This window comes from Calidris pugnax, unplaced genomic scaffold (assembly GCF_001431845.1).
Source record: "Calidris pugnax isolate Ruff unplaced genomic scaffold, ASM143184v1 scaffold188, whole genome shotgun sequence".
Taxonomy (NCBI): domain Eukaryota; kingdom Metazoa; phylum Chordata; class Aves; order Charadriiformes; family Scolopacidae; genus Calidris; species Calidris pugnax.
Genome location: NW_015091257.1, coordinates 4,380,116 through 4,402,517, shown reverse-complemented (window position 1 = coordinate 4,402,517; position 22,402 = coordinate 4,380,116). Strand labels below are relative to the sequence as shown.

The 22,402-nt window shown below is 38.4% G+C and overlaps 1 protein-coding gene across 1 annotated transcript; it reads left to right on the top strand.

The window, feature by feature from the left end:
• Positions 1-112: 112 nt before the first annotated feature.
• On the top strand, positions 113-21,059 carry CRLF2 (cytokine receptor-like factor 2). Its single transcript, XM_014960209.1, has 10 exons — positions 113-175; positions 1,077-1,141; positions 3,009-3,104; positions 9,341-9,452; positions 10,229-10,401; positions 11,991-12,130; positions 12,846-13,008; positions 14,643-14,757; positions 15,782-15,866; positions 18,644-21,059. The coding sequence occupies exons 2-10, from the start codon at positions 1,138-1,140 to the stop codon at positions 18,914-18,916; spliced, it is 1,161 nt and encodes a 386-aa protein (XP_014815695.1). The 5' UTR covers positions 113-175; positions 1,077-1,137; the 3' UTR covers positions 18,917-21,059.
• The last annotated feature ends 1,343 nt before the right edge of the window (positions 21,060-22,402 follow it).

Sequence of the window (22,402 nt, the reverse complement as noted above, 5' to 3'; positions counted from 1 at the left end):
CAGCACTCTGTCCTTGCCCTCATGGGACCAATGACCCAGAGGATGTGGGCAAGTTAATCAATTACACTCCTGCAGAAAGGCAGGAAAAGACCTGGGGGAGAACAGACCCCGTGGCTCACAAGTTTCTTTTCAGTTCATGGACTGGGATCTTGCATATTTGAGAAAATTGAATCAGGTAATCAGAGTTGGCTTCCAGCAGGCAGAACCTAAGCCAGGTGGTCGGGGTAGTGTGTGCTTGTATGGGGGGAGGTGGGAGGTTCCTAGGCACAATGTCCCTCAAATGTCAAATCTGATACGTATTTCAGCAGCAGCAAAAATAGCTAGACAGTGCATCAGGTTTGTGCAAGCAGTTTGTTTGGCCCAGTCATTGTTGTTTTATATTCTCCAGGGCCTCAGCCCTAGGTTTGGTTTCAGAAGTAGTAAAAGGAGTAATTTTATTTGGCTTCAAGAGGCCCTCAGTATTTTAAAAGGTAGTAGAGGCTGGTGGGAGGAACAATTACTTGAGGTACCAAAATATTTGGTAGAAGGAAAGAGTCAGTGAAAATGCACTGTAGTCACTTGAGAATTAGATCTTGTTTTTAATGTAGTGTCTCAAAATCAGAATAATTATAAGCCAGAAGGTATTTTAGGTACCTTTTCTTTGCATTTTTTCTCCCCACACCTCAATCCCCCAAAGAATGAACTGTCTTAGAAGGTCTGTAATCTCCAGTGTGTTTTACCTGTATAATAAGCAGACAGGGACAAATTCATCTCCATCCCACCCTAGTGAAGACAAGACATACGTTCTGGAAGGGAAATGTGTTTTTAACTCAAATGGGGACATGTGAGAGTTGCCCTGTCCTGGGCAACCAGAGAATTTTGGCTCTCTGCCTTCATTTGTTTGTCACACTGGCTTCTGCAATGCTGACTGTGGAAACCGTGAACGATTTCAGCTTTCCATTAGCTGTCGCCTACGATCTAGTTTAGTATTTCAGTTCTGTGCTGCTTGTTATTTTAATTTCAGGAATTAATGCTTCCCTGGAGGAAGTTGATCAAAGAAAGGCTAGACAGTTAACGGAGTACTGTATGTGTTTCAGGTCATCATGCTGGGGTTTCCAAGAGTCACTAGGATTTGAATAAGTCTTCCTGGGACATCCAATGGATAAGCCAGTGAAAACAGCCAACCCAAAAAGATCAAAACTGGTACCACATCATCTGGCTGGAGACTTTGATGATGTGATAAAGCTGACATGGGTCTCATTTGACCAACAGTACTGTTGGGTTAAAAAGGACAGTGAACACATTAGGGAAAGCTCTGAGAGGAATGAAAACAAGCTTAAACAGAAATCACAGCAGAACTTCTGGATGTATTCCTAGCCACAATCCAGCTCCATGTCTAGGACCACATGCAACAGACAAGCTTCCACTCTCCCTACTTGAGAAACTTGAACCAACAAGTCATCTAGGGGACAGGGTCTCCAGGCCTTATGCTATGTGTGACCAGGCCACTTCTCATGCAGAGTGACTGAATTGTTCATGTGCCTAAGTATGCCCCTGCATGAGAAGAAGGTTCCTATGCTTTTTCTAATGCAAACAGAGAAAAATCTTGAGACTGTCTAGGAAACACAGATGGGAATTGAGGTCTGCTGTTTATATTTTTACCTTTTGATTTCACGAAGTAGCTTATCTTGTGTGATGTTTAATAAGGGGAGAGAATGGATTTGAAGTAAGTTGATGTACTTGCCTGTTTCACATGTCCCTAGAAAAGTAAACAGTAAACCTGTACTAGGACATGAAGGGAGCAGCCAGTAAGCCCAGGGAAGAGAGCACTTTGTCAGTCTGGGCTGTCTTCCTGAGCTCTTGCTGGAGAAGGGTGGCAGGCTGGGGCCAGACTGACTTTTAAGTTCAGATGAGGACCACGCTTGTGAAGTGATACTCGCAATTGTCATGTTTTTGTTCACACAGTGGAGCATTGGGCTCCTCTTGGGTGACCCTAGCCTGGAAGCTGGGCTCCAGGAGGGCATTTAGCAGACTCTGACTGCTAGCAGGCATTCAGCCCATGGGGCTGAACTGTTGTTAGTATAGGAAAGACTTCCTCCTGTCCCCATGCACACTGTGTGGCTGTTAGGTCCTCAGCACCAACTGCTTCATCCCACTGCTTCACTGCTGCCAAAGCCCAGTTTACTGCAGATCTATAGATAATAGGTTTCTTTAGACATGACCATTGTGATCATGAAAAGATTTTAATCTCTACTATTTCTAAAATATGTTTAATGTCAGGTAAAACGCTTTCTATATATAATTTTATGTATCTTGATATATAAGGTATAGGTATAATACAGATATATATGTAATGTTAGGTATTTGGATATATTTGGAACCTATAGCAGTATAGATGTGTCCAGGTAACACAGGAGGAAATTCATCTTCATGCTACCTTTTGTGTAATAACCTCACTGCCCCTGGCAGATCAGCTCTCTCTGTCACAAAAGGGTCCCAAACTTCTGCTTCTGATTTGGGGACAGAAGTGATTCAAGCCAGCTGAGGTGCAGCAGGCATAGGGAGTGGCAATATAAACATCTCCTATCAACAACAGCTCCTGGTTTGTGAGTGGGAAGGAAGACTGTTTGCACCTCTCCTGCCCTCAGGTCATTGGGCACTTTGGGATTGGTGTCTTCATCCATGATATGATGTGGTGACAGTTACACACAGCTAGCTGGTCCCTGTTTGGATCAGTGCTGTGGGCACCTCTGATACAGATTTGAAAAGATAAAAAAAAGTGCAGACAAGACAGATACTGTAATTCTGTGATTCTGTGATACTCCTATTCTGAGAAATTAATTATTTTTTTTTTTAACGTAGTATGAAGAAGGTGTGCATTCTGGAATCCTGCACTTCTGATTTGTTTATAGCTAGAGACATGTCAATTTTTTATTTCCTGTAGTCATTTCCTTCAGTTCCCTCCAGCCTCTGGTATAAAGTGATCAAACGGTAAAGTCCAAAGATTATGATTACTCATCTCTTCACAGCCTGTTGTATCATTCCAACCATGAGACTCATCTTTCAAGCATGTTCAATGATCTTCACACTGAGCAATCTGGTGCCTTCTCAGTCACAATCTCCTGGTAAGTTCAAATCCAGAGATATTTATTTAAGAAATTGACACATTAATTTGTAATATTTCTGTGCACACTTTACCTCATGTGTTACAATATTCAGCACTTTTTTTTTTTGGTGAAAAGAATCAAACAAACAGAAATTGATATCCAGCAGAGATGAAAGTGGATTTTTTAAAAGAAAGTTATGATGGAAATAAGAACAGATTTCTATGACAGTTTTCTAATTAAAAATCAAGGTATTACTTGGTAAGCTTGTGTCTATTGTCAAAAAGAGAAGTACTCAATTTTTTAAGCAGGACTACTTACTAAGGCATAGGTTCTACCAGAGTATGCTGCATCTGAAAATGACTAGCCTTCACATTGAACAAAGATGGATAAAACAGATTCCAGGAAATACTTCAGCACTTAGTCCTCCAGAAGGATGAACAAGGTGAAAATATCCAGCAATATCTTGTGCCTGAGAAAACATCAAGGTAAAAATACTATTAAAGAGCAAAACTAATAAAGACATTAAGACTGGTTATTTGGCTGCCTAAATATAAGAACATCTCTATTTCATGTTTGTCTGCAGTGCCATTACTTATAGCTTGCCAAAGATAAATGGATTCTTACAGAAATCAAACACAAAGCCCAACACATAGACAACTAATATAATTTTCACTCTTGCTAATTTATCACAAGTTCCTTGTCGTTAATTTTATAAGGAGAAATAAATGCTTTAAAGTTACACCCTCATCTTATCAACCTATAAATCATCTCTCTCTTCTGTCGTGTGCATGGCAAGTACCTTTTCCAGGCAATGCAGCACCAGCTGATTCTCCAGTGCTAATAGTTTCTGTGAGTCACTGGCCCTCCTGTTACAGAACGTGACTCCTACTTCTCCTGAAATGGCAACCACCTACATCTATGCTGTACTGATGGGATGACTTTGTGAAAAAAAGTGGAAAATTACAGTTGTGGTGTTTCTTTGATGCACAGTGTGGTGATGTGTAGCAATGGTTAGTGATCTGAAAAAAACCACAGTTTGATGGGCTATAAGAATTAGGCTATAAGGATTGTGTTTTGCCACAAAATGTTTATAAAAAATATCTCTCTTGTGGTCCCATTCCTTTTCACAAAAAAAAAATTAGATTCGGTCTCTGTTCTGCGCATTCAATTCAGTAGTCTTGTGCTCGAGGAGCTGCACTTTCGCCTACATGTTTTCCTATTAATGAAATGAAACTATTCTCATAGATAAGTATAATTAAGGGTATCTAAAGAGTGTAGGCTCAGATCTGGGTCTTGCTCTCCAGTGGTTTCTATACAGTGTGCTGCAATATGTGGAAGTTCAACATGTGGTTACTTATCAGGTTTCACCAGCGTAAGGAAATCAAAAGTGGTTTTTCTTCTTTGTTATGCTTCAATGAGGTTGCAACAGTTCCAGTACATGCATGTTCCATTCTGTTATCTTTGCAGATTGACATTCTGCCTCTCTTTTTTCTTTTTTTTTTTTTTTTTTTTTTTTTTTTTTTTATCTGTTCCATGACCTTCAACCTTTTTACTATGTTCCCCTTCAATAGTATTTTTTCTCAGTAATAAACCTTGAAAAGTAGCTTTGAGGTGGAATGTACTTGCTCATAATTTTCTCGTGGTTGTATCTGCATAATTTATTGCTCAAGGAAATTTCTTTTTTTTCCCCCTGTAAAAGTAATTTCTCCACACAGCTTAGTGGTACTTTCCACTCTTCTCTGACCTGAGAAGAGCTAGGTGCTCAGCAGTGCCTGTGAGGTTAATGTCTTGTGTGGAGCCCTGGCAGTCCCCCCCTGGTTTTACCAAAGATGTAGACTTGGATAATTCTCACTGAAGCTCATGCTCCAGAGAACCAGTATGTGTCCTACCACACTGCAACATACTGCATACCTAGCTAGACCAGCAGACCGGACTACCTCTTCATAATATTTTTGACCTTTCCATCTACTCATTATCATAATATAAAGAACATGAAAAATGCATTACTTTGCTCTGTTGCATGCCTCTAGGATCATGAAGAGAAGAATGCTTTAAATAATTACAATTACTGTGGAAAAGCTGGCACATTAGCTGAGAAAGATCCATGGTGTTACAGGAGGATTCATAAAAGTTCCGTCATAAAGAAAGGGAAAGAAATGGTCCCCTTAGTCTCTTTCTCTCTTTCTCTCAGTCTCTTTCTATTAATAAAAGATAGGAATGATGCTGCCTCCAGAAGTATAGGTACTTAAAAAAAGGAAATGAAACATCTTTTCAGTTAAAGGCAAATGAAAGATCATCAGAAGGAAGTACCATATTTCAGATAATCTGTACAGATCCTCAGAGGATCCAAATTTATAAAACCTCACTTAGACTATGCATCTTTTCATGTTGAAATGTGAATTTCACAATATATATGTACGATAATTTGAAAAGATGCATGCAAATGTTTACTGAAAATGCACATAAAATGCAACACATACCACATTCAAAAAGGCTACAAAACTAATGAAATTAGAAAGTACAATAGAAAAATTCCCTGACCAGAGCTTTAGAAGTACAGTCATTAATAATAAAAGATTGGTAAAGCCTTTTCTGTCCTACATAGCTAGTTAATTATGTTAAGACTGATTTCTTATGAAGTTCTTAAAAACTAGAGCACAGGAACGAATATGTATATATCACCAGATAGTTTATTACAATTTCTGTTCCATCTCTATTAAATGGTCCTATTTATTTTTCAAGTATTTAATAATGTATTACCTTTCATTTTAGTACATAAATAACTGCAGTTGCTGGAGTTTATATTTAAATGTGAAAATCCCAGAGTTCCAATTCATAATATGTAGGTTTTCTGCAGAAGAAGGATCTGATCCTAGAAAGATTTATATGTGTTGCTAAGTTAATGCTCTCTGAGTAATCCTGCTGAAGTCAAGCGAACTACTTAGAGTGTGCAAAGTTAAGTCCATTCATAAATTACTGCAGGATTCAAGCTGAACTGATATTCTTCTTTGTCATCTAAAAAAAAATATGCATTGCCAAACCTAAGAGCATGCAATACTGAATTGCAGCCTTTAATTAGTAGGATAGAGCTATCACAGTATAACTGAAAAATAGAGAATAATGAGTGTCATCCACAGATCAGAATGAATTGGTGGTTTTTGTTGCCTTCCAAACAGGCCAGTCAGATCATACTCTCTGCTTTTACTTAGTGTCCACTCCTTAGAGTGTGTTAATCCCATGCGGTCTGTCTGATTTCTTTATTATCTCTAGAGCCAATCACATCTTGACTAAATCACTGCAAGCCTGAAGAGATCAAACACCCCATTAAAGGAACTTTATGGGATTTAGGGTTTTGATGCCCGTGTCCTTCTTGCACATTGGAATTGAGGGAAAACATGGCAGCCTGAAAAAGGATTTCAAGAATTGTTCTTTACAGAGAGGGAAGACTGGGTTCTTACTTTACCAAAATATTTACTACCTTGGTCTTTTATTTCTCTGCTGGCAATGTCAGGGTTGTGAGATACCGAGTCACAGGTTCAAGGAGCTTCACAAGCACGCATCTTCTATGTGAAAGACAAATTCAGTCAAAATATAGGCACGACAATTTTTCTCGGTTGTGTGCAAGAAATTTGTATAGGCAAATCCTGGAGCAACTGCTGCAACCTCACAGCTGGAGAGCAATGGGATAAATGCTGGGTGTTGAGTCCACCCTCCAAATAATGGAAAAAACACTGCTACGTTTTTCAATGGGGCTGCTCAGGTGCCCAAGTTCAATTGAGGGTTTTGAGCTGGCACTCCTACTCCAATAAAGGTCTTGGCACAGCCTGGATTAGTTGTCTATGCCCAAGATAGGACTTTCAGGTACCCACTCTTGTTATGTCCTACTGTCAAGACTGTTTGCCACTCTGCTTAGCACGTAGCCTCTTTGAAATCTTTTCATCAAGCACAGGAAGATGCATGTGCAGGGCACTCTGCAGAGATGCTAAGCCACCTTCTGAGAATAAACTGAAGAATTTCCTTCATGTTTGACTTAAAATTTGATTCAATAATATGTCCTACAAATGGCATTTTGCCAACTGTCAGTGTGCCAAACTATTGTCCACATAGAAACAGCATTGTAACTTAATTTTGAAATTTATTATTCTTGAAAATATGTGATTAAGAAAGCAAGTACTCTTCCTGTTTTATTTTCATAATTGAAGCATGGACATTAGTAGTTCTTTCTCAAAGCAAATATATCAGTCTAATTATCAAAAAATGGCAAATACATATTTTGTTGCTTCTAAAGAGAATTGAAAGGATTCATTCTCTACCCGTAAGAATGATCTCAGGACAGTACAGTATTCTCCATTCACTAGCTTTTATATTTTTTTATAAATTTAATTTTATTTAAAGATTTAGAACATGTAATTATACACTAAAATATGCATCAAATACACATTTAACTATCTTTATAGAAAATCGAAGTCCAAATAGTCATACGGATTTCAGTTACACTAAGCATAACATACTGCACAGCACAACTCTGCAATAATTTAGTCCATAAAAATTAAAAACTTTTAGTGCAATTGCAGACCAAGGATCCACCGTTAGGCACTTTGCCATCATGTTTCTTAGTGGCTTTAGTTAAAGACAAGATCACCTCTTAGACCTGCTGAGGGGTCTTACAAAGAGCTTCAGGAGTTAGGAAACAAGGGCTAGGTAGTCTCTTGTAACAGAGGTAGAACTGCCTGGATAAATTCCTTTTTATTATAGCTTTTGAGGTTTTGAAGTTATGATTTTACTTCACTGTGTAATAGTACTGACTTCTCTATTCTTCAGAAAAACACATGAGACTTTCAGTTTTATAAAAGAATACAGAACAAGCCTGTAGGCATCAGTTAGGAGATGGAGGAGTTAGTTTCAAGTCCTTCTCTGGAGTAAGAGCAGAATCTTTTTTACCAGAGCCACATGAATCACATAATAGGGACTTGCAGCTACATCTACTCAGTGTCTCTTGAATGATTTTGACTAAACAATGACAAAACACAATTACATCTATGCAAAAGTGTTTTGACTTACAGAAGTAATGAAACACCTACAAGCAGAGATAGAGCCATGAAAATAGGCAAAACAGCTACATCAACCCACATGCTTTTCTCACGTTCTTAGCTTTGATTATGGAGCAAAAGACAGCAACCATGAGAATAGTTAGGTCTGATTCCCATGAACATTCAGGATCTCTGTATGTGATAAAAAGCTCAAAAGAAATGTTTTAAAATTTTTCCATTCTAAACCCCTTCAGAAGTCCAGCGTTCCATAAAATGTAGAGGGCAATCAAAGCTAAAATCCTCTACAGTCCTGCTAGACAGCAATATTACAGCAGAAGTTTTTAGTGGTAAAGACTTCATGTCTGGAAACAGCAATCTGCAAATTTTAGCCTCAAGTGGTTTCTTGCTGATAATCAAGATACATTTTCTTCCTCTTTGTTCATTCAAGTAAATATAATTTCACATCTTATAGAATGAAAAATAAATAATTTGTCCTTCTCCTTGATGTAGAATGGATTTCTAATCCTGCTTTCTTAATTTTTGCATCTTTCAATGTCAGCTTTGATGGAATCATGATGGACACAGAATTAAAATACCTGTGTCCCTAGCAAGAGTTATAACAAGGAGAAGGTCAGAAGGGGAAATAAAATCTGCATGCAGTCAGGGGACATCGAATTATATTTCTTGTCTGTAAGGTGGAATTGACCAGAACTTCATAGATCAAATATGCATTACACTTAATTGTGCTGATCTGCTCTGGGTTCCTATGGGTCTCGACCTGATCTTAACCTGTGGTGTCAGTCCCTTGTTTCTTACAGTAAACATTTGACAGTTTACACACAGGGTCCATGTGGCATTATTTTCCAAATAGTTTTCCTAAGCAGGAAAACCTTAGCAGGTATTATGGTGGGAGAGCTAGCCTCAAGGTATAGGTCCTATGCACGGCATACCCAACCAGTCTATGTCTTTTGGTCCAGAGACGGTGGGGTGCTCTCTGGTGTTGCTGTGCATTATTTCATTTTGCTATTTGGAGATTCTAATCTCAACCTCTCTAAGCTATTTTACTCTGTTTCCTTGCATTTTAGATATTCTTATGTCTTCTTATGTTATGATCACCTGAGTCTATTGCATACATATCTTTGAAATACTGATTTCCTACCAATGTCAAGGGATGTTTTTCGTACTTACTGCTGAAATCATATTCTCTGTCAATGTCCTGGGCAGGTGGGAGAGATGCCATCAGCACCACAATAATCAATTTCAATAATGAGAAGATGCAGATCACATGGGCAGCATCAGAACTATTTCCCGGCAAGAATGTGTCATTTTCTTATACGTGAGTATTGACAATGCCTATTCTTCTCTTCTTAAAGGATTTACTATGGGAGGCTGAAATATCTATGTCTATTTGAGTCTACTGTGAACTGTACCTGAGAATGCTTTTAACAGTTGTTAATCATCCAGAATGAAGCCTGTTTATATTCACCAGCTGCTACAGAAGTGTACAAATCAGAAAACTTGCTGAGCAGTCAGTCACAACAAACATTATATGAAAGATTTGTCCTTTTTCTGTTGTTGTACCAAAGCCTAATGCTAGTTACACCATTGAAAGAGCTTTTTTCACATATGAGTGTATATTTTCCTTATTAACTGATGTCATCAATGACCAACAAAAATTTAATGTTTTGTTTAAGGACAGGAATAGCACTTGATCTTCCCTTTTCTCTCTGACTGGTATACATAAAAGAACTTTTAGCATACAATCTTGGAAAGAGGTTAATGAAAACATCTGTTTAAGCAAGTCATTCTCTTATTAGAAAACAACAACAACAGCATGAAGGAAACTTGATAGTTCCAGACTGTGTCAAAACCCAGGGCTGGAAAGTCAATGAGGTTTGGGTAACAAATTCCCTCACACCGCTATGAAATTTGCTGCTTCAAGAAATTCCATACACGGACTTCCCTTGGTAAAATAATTTGAAAAAAAAAAAAAAAACATAAAAAGAAAGAAAGAAACAACAGTGACAAAAAGAAAAAAAAAGAAAAAGAAAAGGAATGAACTTGTGTTAACAGGTAACAGTGTTCCATTCATGACTACCATTTCATTTATAGATTTGATGAAGGCAAGAGCAAAGTTTGGAAGCCATGTCCCACCTATTTAGTGGATCAAGATTATAATTCTGGATGTCTCTTTAAGACAGAAGGACCCACCCTTGCCATCTCTATCAGGAACAACAATGGAAGTGAAGAGCTTTTTTCTAAAGCACTAAAATCTGATTTTTATAGTAAGTACATAAGATCACAGCTACTTTGATAGTCCTAGAGACTTCGTTGATTCTTTAGTTTTTCTTTACTTTGAGAAGAAATCAGGTATATTGGTGTATAAAATGTTATTAGTATGTGTGCCAAAACCAAACTATAGTAATTTCATGTTAATTTTCACCCCTTTTTTCACCCCAGTTTTTACCCTGGCCTTTGTGCAGCTGCAGCTAAGTGAGATTACATAGGGCAGCCATATTTGTCCCAAAACACAGTTTCAAAATCAGAATGAAAATGCTAAAATATGTGGATGTGCTTTGTCTAGTGCAGGCCTGCTCAGTATCCATATCAGGAAAATAAATAAAAGTTGGTAATTTCTCATCTTAGTGTTAGATGTGTGATCTTTCTTGTATGTTTAACCTTCTATTTTTTGTCATCTTCTATGGGATGTGAAGCAGCAAACTACTTATCCAAGAGGCTGGCATAAAACCATCATTGGATGTCAACAGAAATTAGTTCAGTGGCTCTGGTATAGTCTGATAGTATGAAAGATACTAGTAAAGAGACAAAATTCCTGTTTTATTAAATCCTCCTGCCCCCAAATACATATTCCACGTCTAGTATGAGATTAGTTTATTAAAATCTTCTGGAATTGCATATAGTTACAGCATTTAAAGCTGAGGTATTTTTTCTGATAAAAATCACAAGAAATCATAAAACGCAGAATTTTCTGAATATATATATATATATTAAAAAGACATTATTAGCATTTATTAATAATGTTTTAGCAAAGGGGATTAAACAAAAACCTGTCAAGGTATTGAACTTCGAGAATACTTTTGTATCTCATAGTTTTACTGATGTCTGGTAAACTATGGAAATCTGCAGCCTGATCCTTGAATTTTGGCTATTAAACACTCACAGATAGTAAAATGAATTTCAAAAGAGTTAGGTTAAAAAGCATAAGTATCAAGGATCAGATTTAAGTCTTTAAGTTAGGAAGGCGGAATTTTCATAATACAAACCATACATTTCCTAATAAGACAACTAGAAAGATTGAGAAAGCAGGGAACACTTCTCAGCCCTTTATTTCCCACTGAAGACTAACCAGCTACATAGATCAAACCATGGTGTGCTCTTCAGACTATCTGAAAGCAATGAAGGGCAGATTTAGTTGTGTGTGGGTAGGCATCCAGTGCCTTTTTCAGACTCTTCACCATATCCCGCATAGCCTTCAGCAGCTGCACAACTGTGTCTTGTAGCTTCTATGGGACTGAATTTGTCAGTTCCTTTCCAATGAAGAAGCCTCTTTCGATTGTGGGGAGAGTGGGGAGAGTAGAGCCCTTCCTTAATTACTTGAAATAGGTTTCTGACGTGAAATAGTATCTACCTTTGAATGTAGCACTTTGAATGGTGAGAAGTGTCATGGTGTAAAGTTCAATTTTGGTGTTTAACAGGGAGGTCAGCTACAAAAGTGTGTCCTCCAAGAAGAAAGCCCAATTTCTTCACTTATTACCTCAAGAAAAATTGAGATAAGGAAGAAATAACAATAATTTTAACTGTAAAGTGCTTCTTTTTAAGACACTATAGCATAATTTGTTGTTTTTCTTCTTAGTAAAGCCCAATCGACCAGAAAATGTGACTTTCTTCTGGAAAGCAGACACTGTTACTGTAAGCTGTAATAAACCAGAGAGAGCTGTGAGGTGCTTGATTCTTGAGCTTCAATACAAAAGCAAGTTTGACAAAGACTGGCAAGTGAGTTGATGTGCCATTTTTTATCAACATTGGAAGGAGCTGGAAGTAACTTTTCCATATAATGTAAAATAGGGTTGTTATCAGGTTGTTCTCCCTTCCTATAACTTCAAATTTATCTGGTAGCAGAAAATAGATTTTTAGGATCATGGATCCCTGTAATGCCAGAAAACATTTACTTTTTGAGTTATATCTAGTTCCCATGCAAAAAGCTGAGGAAAATTTAATGAAAAAGTCATATATTCAGAATAGAGGAATTTTGGAAGACAAAAGCAGAAAGCAGGGTAGTTAAGAGAGAAAAAAGAAGAAAAAACCCCATGAAATAGAATGAAAAAAAAGAGATAACACAGGATTTTAATTTATTCCAAAGTTAGTTATTAAGTATTTCTGAATATTATTTCATTGACTTAAACTTTTCCAGTCTCAAATATAACTTGTAATTATTTTGTGGCTCGAGGTGTCTTTTCGTATTGTAAATATGCAACTGTAATATAGTGTATTTTGTAATGATTGTTGTGACCTTCACTCAATATCAATGAGGAATGGCTATGAACTGTGAAGAGCCAGTCAAGAAGCAGAATTGTAACATTTTGAAACTCAGAGAAGTTAAAATTCAGTTCTGAGTTTTTAGGTTGACCTATCCCTTACCCTAATTGTTACCATGACTGAGTGTGGCAAATGAACACCATAATTAACAATTATATGCCTTCTTTCTCAGTCCAGAACTTCTAAGTGTTGCAGTGTTGGAGACCAAGGCTTTGATCCAAGGAAATGCTATTCTTTTCGGGTCAGACTGAAGAGGCTAGTACCCTTCTGCAACGTAGTTAATTACAGCAGTGACTGGGAAGCAGAAACATTTTGGAGGAATGGCAGATTATTAGGTAATACCAACATTCATGTATTGTCTAAGTTCAAATGAGGAAGGAGCGACTGCAAAAGAGGCTGGGAACGTGCAGCAAATTAATGTTGCGGTGTTGTGCTCCATCTTCTGTTATCAAAGAAAGTTCATGTGGATGTATAATTGTCCACGTTTAACTCCTATTCACTTTGTTCCTGATGACCCATAGCACTATCAATTTATCCCATAATCAGCAAAGTTAAAAGCGTCATTGTTTGTGTTACAATATCTCTAGGATTCACCAATAACAGCTATGTGATGGATGGTGTGTGCATGTGGTGGCGGGGGTGAGGGTAAAGGGGTAGGAGGGTGACATATACAATAGGTGGACATCAAACTTGAGCCCTAAGAAAATCCTTGATGCCCGATTTTTGAAGGTAGATGATTTTGAAAATGCATCCAGTTGAACTACAGGACCAGAGGTTACAGCAGTCTGATGCTTATATGTGCTGGATTGATCGAAACAGGGAGGATGGGGGAAAGGATATGAAATGGAAGCAAAGTGAGTATCAGCACTGCTTTCCCACCAGGCAGACACATTTAACTGAGTGTGATTGACTTTGATGAGATCTTTGATGGAAACAGTATTTCTACTGGTTATCAAAATTTAAAAAAGAAACAACCAAAACCAACAGATTTGCTGTAGTAAAGAAAGACTGTACACCATCCCAACACATTCGTATCATATCAGCTAAGCACACAATGCCACTCACTAGGCTTTATCAGAACTATAAGACACCCAGGTGTCCAGTGTGCCCAGATCCGAGTTCTCTAAAATGCAATGGGCTATTAGTTCACCTGAAAAAAAATCTATATACAAAAATCTGGGATGAAATCCTGGAGCATAGCTATGTGTAGCCTGTGCACTAGTAGTAGCCACAGTGCTGACCTCCAGAGCAGCCTCATCCACCATGCAAATTGTGAACCTTCAAGCGTGTCCTCGGGTGTGACTGACAAATGCCCTAAGAAAAGCACAGAGGACAATGTCTCCCTGTGCACCACTGAGAGGTGAGCAGATAACAGCCCTATCTGGACCATTTGACCAGAGGCTTCCAGCAGGTAACTGCAAGGAAGGAAAGCACGGAGGAGACAGATTAACGGTTCAGTTGCCCTGGGTGCCCCTGGATCAGAAGTGACATTGGTACAGCCCCTTCACTGCAGCAAGCACTTCACTTCAGGACTTCAATGAGTTGTTAGTGAGCCCAATTTTATCATCAGAGGAAGCTATGAACAAAGCTGTGCTCAAGAAATCTCATAAATTCTGAATATCTTACTTGGGGATCACAACTTTTCTTGTGGCTTTCCGGCAAGCTGAACAAAGCAGGCAGGGGGAACAGGCTGGACATTTGCTCCCGTATGAATAATTACTTAGTTTTTTAAAGTATTTATGTGGAGACCAGAAGCCCAATAGTAGTAGGAAGAGTTTTCAGGTGGCATTACAAAAGCTTCAGGAAGAATGCTGAGAACGTGGAAAAGTGCACAAATGCATTCGTTTTATATACCTCCATGTTAGATATCCTGCCACTAGTTACTTTCTGGTAACTAATCCGATTAGGAATATTTAGTGCTAAAGCAAAAAATATTTTTTTCACATACTTTTTTTGTGGTTATTCCTAGATTCATGTGATGATGATACAAAATCTCACTCAAACACAGTAATAGTTTTAAGTTGTTTGCTGGCAGTACTTCTAATGATGCTTATCCTCTTGGTTCTTCTGTGTAAATGGCAGAGGTAAATACAGTTTTATTGGTTATTACTAAATAATCATGTCATGAAAATAGAGCCATCATTCATTATCTCAGGGGTGAAGTCACTATGAAGATGTAGAAGTCAGTAGCTTAATTACTGTTTGAGCAATAATGTGTCCTGGCCTTACAAACACCAAAGCCTTTCATTTTCAAAACTAGAACAATTCTGGCAAAAGACAGATTTTCAGGGTAAAATTCTGTCTCTTCCACTTAATTTCTTCTTATTCTTTTCAGAAAACTAGTAAAATCCTGAGAAAGCAATTATTTTGGATATTTCTTCTGAACTGACAATCTTTTGTGCAACTTTCGTTAGACTCAATTTCTGTTTGCAGTAGGCTGAAGTAAGCTTGAGTGCATTCACCTTTACTAAGACTATATCAATATTTGGATTTGCAGTTGAATGACTCTGTTCATGTTTAGAATCCATAATTTAAAAATAACCCCCAAAAAAACACAAAATAAAACACCAAATACCAAATGAAACCCTCAAAGACCCCAAATTTGAGGCTTTTGGTGGAAAAAAAAAAAGGCAAAAAATGCAGTATTTTTAGAGCTGAAAGTATATGGGGCTCTGATATTTTTAGAGCATAAGCTGAAATTTTTATCCTATACTTCTAAGTTTCATGTTTACGTTTGTGTTTACTAAATCAGCCAATACAGCTGGCTGCTGCATCATCTTCCCTGTCTAGGGGAATGTGGCCAGGCAACGCAAAGCTCTGCCTACTGTATGGAGGAGAACGGCATTTGCTGACTAGCCAGAAGTTTGCATAGATTTTCCTAGGATAGGATTAGTTGAAAATCCAGCAGAAAAATCACTCTTATCCTGGTAGTGTTATCATATTGTTAGAGCTGCTTGTTGCCTTTAGAACACATTTAAAAGTAGTCAAGCCTTGAGTACTGACATATAAAATATATTCATGGCTACAGAACTGTGCTGAAGTAGATTTTTGTATGAATGAGTACACTATAACAAAGCATCCATTAGTATTTTTCTTTCCTCTCTGCAGGCTTCAGAAGTCAGTCATGCCTACTATACCAGATCCAAAATATGTATTTGCTGATCTCTTCAATGATCATAATGGAAACTTTCAGGTAAACGTTCCCTTCCTACAACGCTGTAAACTCTAAAATGTTGAGAATAATTTAAGAGTAGCTGCTGGTACTTGCTCTATACAGAGATCAACATGAGCGCGCTCTGACCCAAGAGAAAAGCTCTTCCCTCATGCAACATCACCAAGAAGATCCACAGAGCAAATACCGGAGCTCATACAATCAGTCTAGTGCTGCTTCGGCACTGTGAAAAGACACTTGCTATAGAAAGAGAAAATGCTGGAGAAGAATTAGAGGGTGTCCAGCTGCACAATATTCAGTGAGGTGCCATTGTGTTGTTTGCTTCCATTCCTGTGCACGATAGCTCAGGGAGCTTGCTTCAACCTGACCTGGCCCTTGATGTTTCTGAAGTGCTGTGAGACTTAGTGCTGAGCCAGCGATAGCACTCATGCCTTTGGAGGCATCAGTCACAGTAGGAAGCACCTTGTCTTAGCCACAGAGATATATGGTCGCTAAACTTTTAGACATGAAATGGCAGTGAAATGGATAGACCACAGTTTTTGCTTTTATTTTCTTACTGCCTCTTGAGTCCATGACATCACACATGCAGTGAATTTTCTGTATTAGTTAGGCTGTCTTTATCTTAATTACTACTAAGTTTACTATGAATGGAGACAGGTCATATATTTATATGGCTACAGAACTGTGCTGAAGTAGATTTTTGTATGAATGAGTACACTATAACAAAGCATCCATTAGTATTTTTCTTTCCTCTCTGCAGGCTTCAGAAGTCAGTCATGCCTACTATACCAGATCCAAAATATGTATTTGCTGATCTCTTCAATGATCATAATGGAAACTTTCAGGTAAACGTTCCCTTCCTACAACGCTGTAAACTCTAAAATGTTGAGAATAATTTAAGAGTAGCTGCTGGTACTTGCTCTATACAGAGATCAACATGAGCGCGCTCTGACCCAAGAGAAAAGCTCTTCCCTCATGCAACATCACCAAGAAGATCCACAGAGCAAATACCGGAGCTCATACAATCAGTCTAGTGCTGCTTCGGCACTGTGAAAAGACACTTGCTATAGAAAGAGAAAATGCTGGAGAAGAATTAGAGGGTGTCCAGCTGCACAATATTCAGTGAGGTGCCATTGTGTTGTTTGCTTCCATTCCTGTGCACGATAGCTCAGGGAGCTTGCTTCAACCTGACCTGGCCCTTGATGTTTCTGAAGTGCTGTGAGACTTAGTGCTGAGCCAGCGATAGCACTCATGCCTTTGGAGGCATCAGTCACAGTAGGAAGCACCTTGTCTTAGCCACAGAGATATATGGTCGCTAAACTTTTAGACATGAAATGGCAGTGAAATGGATAGACCACAGTTTTTGCTTTTATTTTCTTACTGCCTCTTGAGTCCATGACATCACACATGCAGTGAATTTTCTGTATTAGTTAGGCTGTCTTTATCTTAATTACTACTAAGTTTACTATGAATGGAGACAGGTCATATATTTATATCGGCCAAGAAGGCCAACAGCATCCTGGCCTGTATCAGGAACAGCATGGTGAGTAGGACCCAAGAGGTGATTGTCCCCATGTACTCGGCACTGGTGAGGCCTCACCTCGAGTACCGTGTCCAGTTTTGGGCCCCTTACCACAAAAAAGACATTGAGGTGCTGGAGTGGGTCCAGAGAAGGGCAACGAAGCTGGTGAGGGGTCTGGAGAGCAATTCTTATGAGGAGAGGCTGAGGGAGCTGGGGTTGTTCAGTCTGGAGAAGAGGAGGCTGAGGGGAGACCTTATCGTGCTCTATAACTACCTGAAGGGGGAGTGTAGAGAAGCAGGGGTCAGTCTCGTCTCCCAAGTCACAGGAGATAGGACAAGGGGAAATGGCCTCAAGTTGCACCAGGGGAGGTTTAGATTGGATATTAGGAAACATTTCTTCACAGAAAGGGTTATCAAGCATTGGAGTAGGCTGCCCAGGGAAGCGGTTGAGACACCATCCCTGGAGGTGTTCAAAAGACGGGTTGACATGGTCCTCAGGAGTATGGTTTAGTGGTGTGGTTTTTTTGTTTTGTGGTGGTTTTTTGTTTGGTTTTTTGTTGTTGTTGTTGTTTTTGTTTTGTTGGGGGTTTTTGTTTGGGGTTTTTTTTTTTGGTTTTTTGGGTTTTGTTTTTTTGTTTGTTTTTTGTCAGAGTTAGGTTGATGGTTGGACTAGATGACCTTTAAGGTCCCTTCCAACCTAGACAATTCTATGATTCTATGATTCTATGATTTTATGATTTTCAAATCCAATGAAAATATCAAAGAGTAGTAATAACGTTTCAATGACAAACTGAAAGCTTTCTATATACAAAATAGCTTTAAACTGAAGAAGAAAGATATAAATGCAAATGAATACTGAAGCTTTAATACAGAAATGCTACATTTTATAAATCTCCATGTAAAATCAGTCTCAATTTAGATTAAGTCAGGGCTTCAGTTAAAGAATGCATGAATCTGTCAAAGAGGGAACACCAGCTATTTAATACATCCAAGATTTTCTAAGGGCCCTGATTAAATACGAAGATGTATATAATGTGGTCTCAATAATCAGTAGGAGTTTGTATGCATTTGTGGAATCCTGTCTGCTTTCCTGCCATCCTGCCTTTCTTCCATCCTGCTATCTTATGTCCTGCTTGTCTATATTACTTCCATTTCATCTTTGCTGTGGCTTATCCTGGAAAGATGCCATTACTAAAGGAAAATCAGTGTCTCTACAGCCAGGTTTTTTTTGATTGATATCTCAGTCCCTGCCAACATCAATATTTTCATTTTCCTAGGAATGGATAGACAAAAGTGATCATGCAGCGGTACAACCCAAGCTAGAATATGAAGAGCCAGAGTGCATCATTGAGGCAGAAAGCCAGCAAGAAGATGAGAAGAATAGTGACAAACAGGGGCCTCAAGAAAAGATCTTCAGTTTTTCAAGAGCAGCTGAAAATAATGACCCCAAAGCAGCTCAGATTGCCTGCATGATGCCAACATCCAACACTATAGCTTCTTTTGCTGGCTTCCGGGTTTTAATGAATGATGACATGTATGTGATGTTATAAAGTCTGCATAATTACATAAAAGATCCTGATGAGTTTAGGGGAGTGGCTGAATAGAAAAGTTTGTCATGAAGAGACTCACATCAAGAAAGACACTCGGCTGTGTGAGCTAATTTCAGATCAGTTCTCTCCCAGCACATATGACCACTTGGGCAGACTCAGTGTTTGAAATACCCACCTGATAATAAATAGGGTTAGGATTTGTTGCTTTGATTGGGGTATATCTCTAAGACTAAACCGAGTCTCCTTTTCCTGCTACGAACAGGAGAGAACAAGAGCTCCTCCATAAAATACATGTTCACAGAGCTGAGACTCAGTCCTTGAAGAGTGAAAATGAAGGGATTTTTCTGATTATGGTCTTTGTCTCACAAAGACCAGGCTATATAATCCTAATTTTCACAGTGCTAGGATACTGCTTTGCGATCCCTTTTTAAGGGTAGAAGAATTGCTTTTGTAAGCTGCTTCTCCTAGTGTGAAACTTTTTACTGCATGGCAAACATCAAAGGTTTTATAAAGAGAAAGAATAAACCCCATGTCTAAGAACAGAAGAGTGAGGATGTACAGTATTGAGTCACTTTTTATCCTGCAGGTAATGCTGTGTAGGCAGCTTCCTCCAGAAGAGCAGGGACCATGGGTCTCCTCTGAGGTCAGGTCCGCAGTATCTTATAGGCTTTGTATGAGTAAGCAGCTTCTTCTGGAAAGCTGAGGTCCATTTTGAACAATATTTATGTTTAACTCAGTTGCATTTATTTCAAACTGGTTTTAGTGCAATCAGCAGCTGACCCAAATTAGGATTTCTTATTCATACTGCATAGACCAGTCTCTTGTTCTCAAACGATGTTCTAATGTTTTCAAAACATATCATCTTCTAAAGTATGTCTTATTTTAAATTTAATATGCAATATACTATGGAATTATATCTCAGAAATAAAATATTGACTAGCCTGTGAGCTTCCCTGTATCACTTAGGTTATTTTCTATTTGAAGGCAAATTTTGTAAAAAAGGTTAAGTGCCAGAAACATCTATGATATGGGTAAAGTCTTGTAGATATACAAGACTTTATGTTGAATGTATGTTATTATATGTTGAATTAACCTCAGTTATTTACCTGGATATCAGTCAATCATTAAATGCCTTAATCAGTTGACTAAGCTTTGTCATTCTGTACTTTCATTGACTAATTTATAGTGTAACTTGGAAATGGCATGTATCAAAAAATTGCAATTATTAGTAAAATAACTTTAATTCAATGTTTAAAAAAATTCAACTCCAGATCTCATTGGGAACAGTAAATGTAATATGAATCATTAGGTCTCAAAATCTTTTTCTAAGTGACCCAGTTTGCTGTACAAGGAAAAATCCAGAAATTTTCTGGCCCGTGACTGGGAAACTTAACTGGAAGTTCAGCCACATTTTCCAAGTTTTTCTTGACCTTACATCAGATTTGATTGTTCTTTCACAAGATTAACATGCTAAGAAAAAATTTCCTATAATCTTGAAGAAATTTCTGCCTTTTTCTATCTAAAATAGATGTGTGCAAGTTTTGGGGGGCCTTTTGTACATCCCATATGTCTGGAATTTTTTTATAAAGGTAACCATGAAAGTTTCAATAACACTGTAATGTAGTGGATTTTAAACTAATGCAAGCTGCGTGTAATTTCATGAGCAGAATCTAGCTTAGGTCTTCTCAGCTGATATAAATCGCCATTATTACATGAGAACCAAAGAAGTTACAGTGGCTTACAATACATAAGAAGCTGTTCCAGTAATGATTCAAACAATACAGTGGGAACTGAATCTCAGAACATATTGCTTAGTTACTTCATGTTTGAACCACTCATTTATATAGTAGTCTACAGAGCTAGACAGATACCTTAATTAAACCACCTTCTGTTGAGAAAATACTTTTCTGTCTGAATTCAAAATCTTTTTGTATATTTTCATGAAATGCTACTGGGGGTGGGGGGAAAGAAGAAAATCATGTTGAAGTGTACTATTTAAGCAGTGTTCCTGAACTGAAATGTTGTAGTCCTTTAAGTTCTTAGTGCAAAGTACAATATCTTGTGTGATATTTTATAGACATGAAGGTTCTTTTTGTGTATGTATACAACTATATTCACATTGTTTATAAAAAACTAGAAATAAAACAAGTACAACACCCAAATATCTCAAATATTTATTTTAAAAAACATCCTCTTATGAAGAAAATAAAACATAGGGAATTATTGACATGCACACCAAAACATATTTCAAAAAAAACCCAAACCCTTCAATTCCTGGAGAACTCTAGAAGAATGTCTATAGAATGATGAAGAACAGGATTTAAGCAACAGGAAAGGTCTTCTCCCAAATATCAAACACGGCACAACAAGACACATACCAAATTAGCAACACTGATTGCTTGTGGGTATTGAGGGTACTGGGGGAACCCAGGCATGTCCCTGAGCTCTGCTCTCCTGGCACCTGCCATAGCCTGTCTCTGATGAGATGTAGACACTCACAGCCCTCAACCACAGCAGGCACCGCTCTCCCAGCAAGGATGCCTGCTGCCTGTGGCACCCTCTGCCCCAGCTCCTGGAATGAATTGTTGGGAACCAGTGCTCCTGGGCACACATGGCTTCGGGCTGAACCGCTGTTCAGTGAAAGCTCAATGAGAAGATCAGAGAAGCTGGACCCAGACTAAATGCATCTGAATGGTGGAACAAAATGTCGTCATGAAAATATGATTGAATGCTTTCTACACCAAATCTAAGAGGGTTTGGACAAATCTGGCACTTCAGAGAATAGTATGAGCAAGTCAGATAAGTTTGAGAACACAGTTTCCTTTCAGTTATGTTGTATACCAATCACCCCATCTTCATATCAGGATTCGTTTCTCCTTTATGACATATTGACTGAGATAATGCCTTTAGCTTATGTAGGTTATAGACTTGCAAGGCATCACTTTGGTCCCAAGCCATTCAGGAGAGACAGCTGCCTCCAACAAAACTCTTGACCTTCTAAGACTGTAGCATAATGATGCATATTACCTTGCTGTTCAAAAAAAGGCACTTTCTTTACATTATTAAAATAAAGCTTTCTCACCCGTCTTTGCTTGTTGGCCTAGTGCTGGTTTTGCAGGAGAGTACTGGGCAGTTTTGTAGCAAAATTCAAGAATCATTTACTGAAAGGAATAACAGGCTGGCTTGCTGCTTTCAACTACTGTCACAGCGTCGAGTTGCAAAGAGAGTAATGTGAGGCTTCCCTTATCACTCATCTGACATTTTCCATCATTTGTTATCTCTTTCTCTTCTGTCTCCTCTCTCCTCTCCTCTCCTCTCCTCTCCTCTCCTCTCTTCTTGTTTCCCAGATGGTCACACAGCTGTGCAACCCGTCTCTCAGAGCAGGCGTGCAGTGATTCATGCAAGCTTAGCTACAAATGAGCAAATTAAATGGCCAGACAGGAAAAGGCCTGTTCAACTCCCCACAGTGAGAAGAAGGATACACGG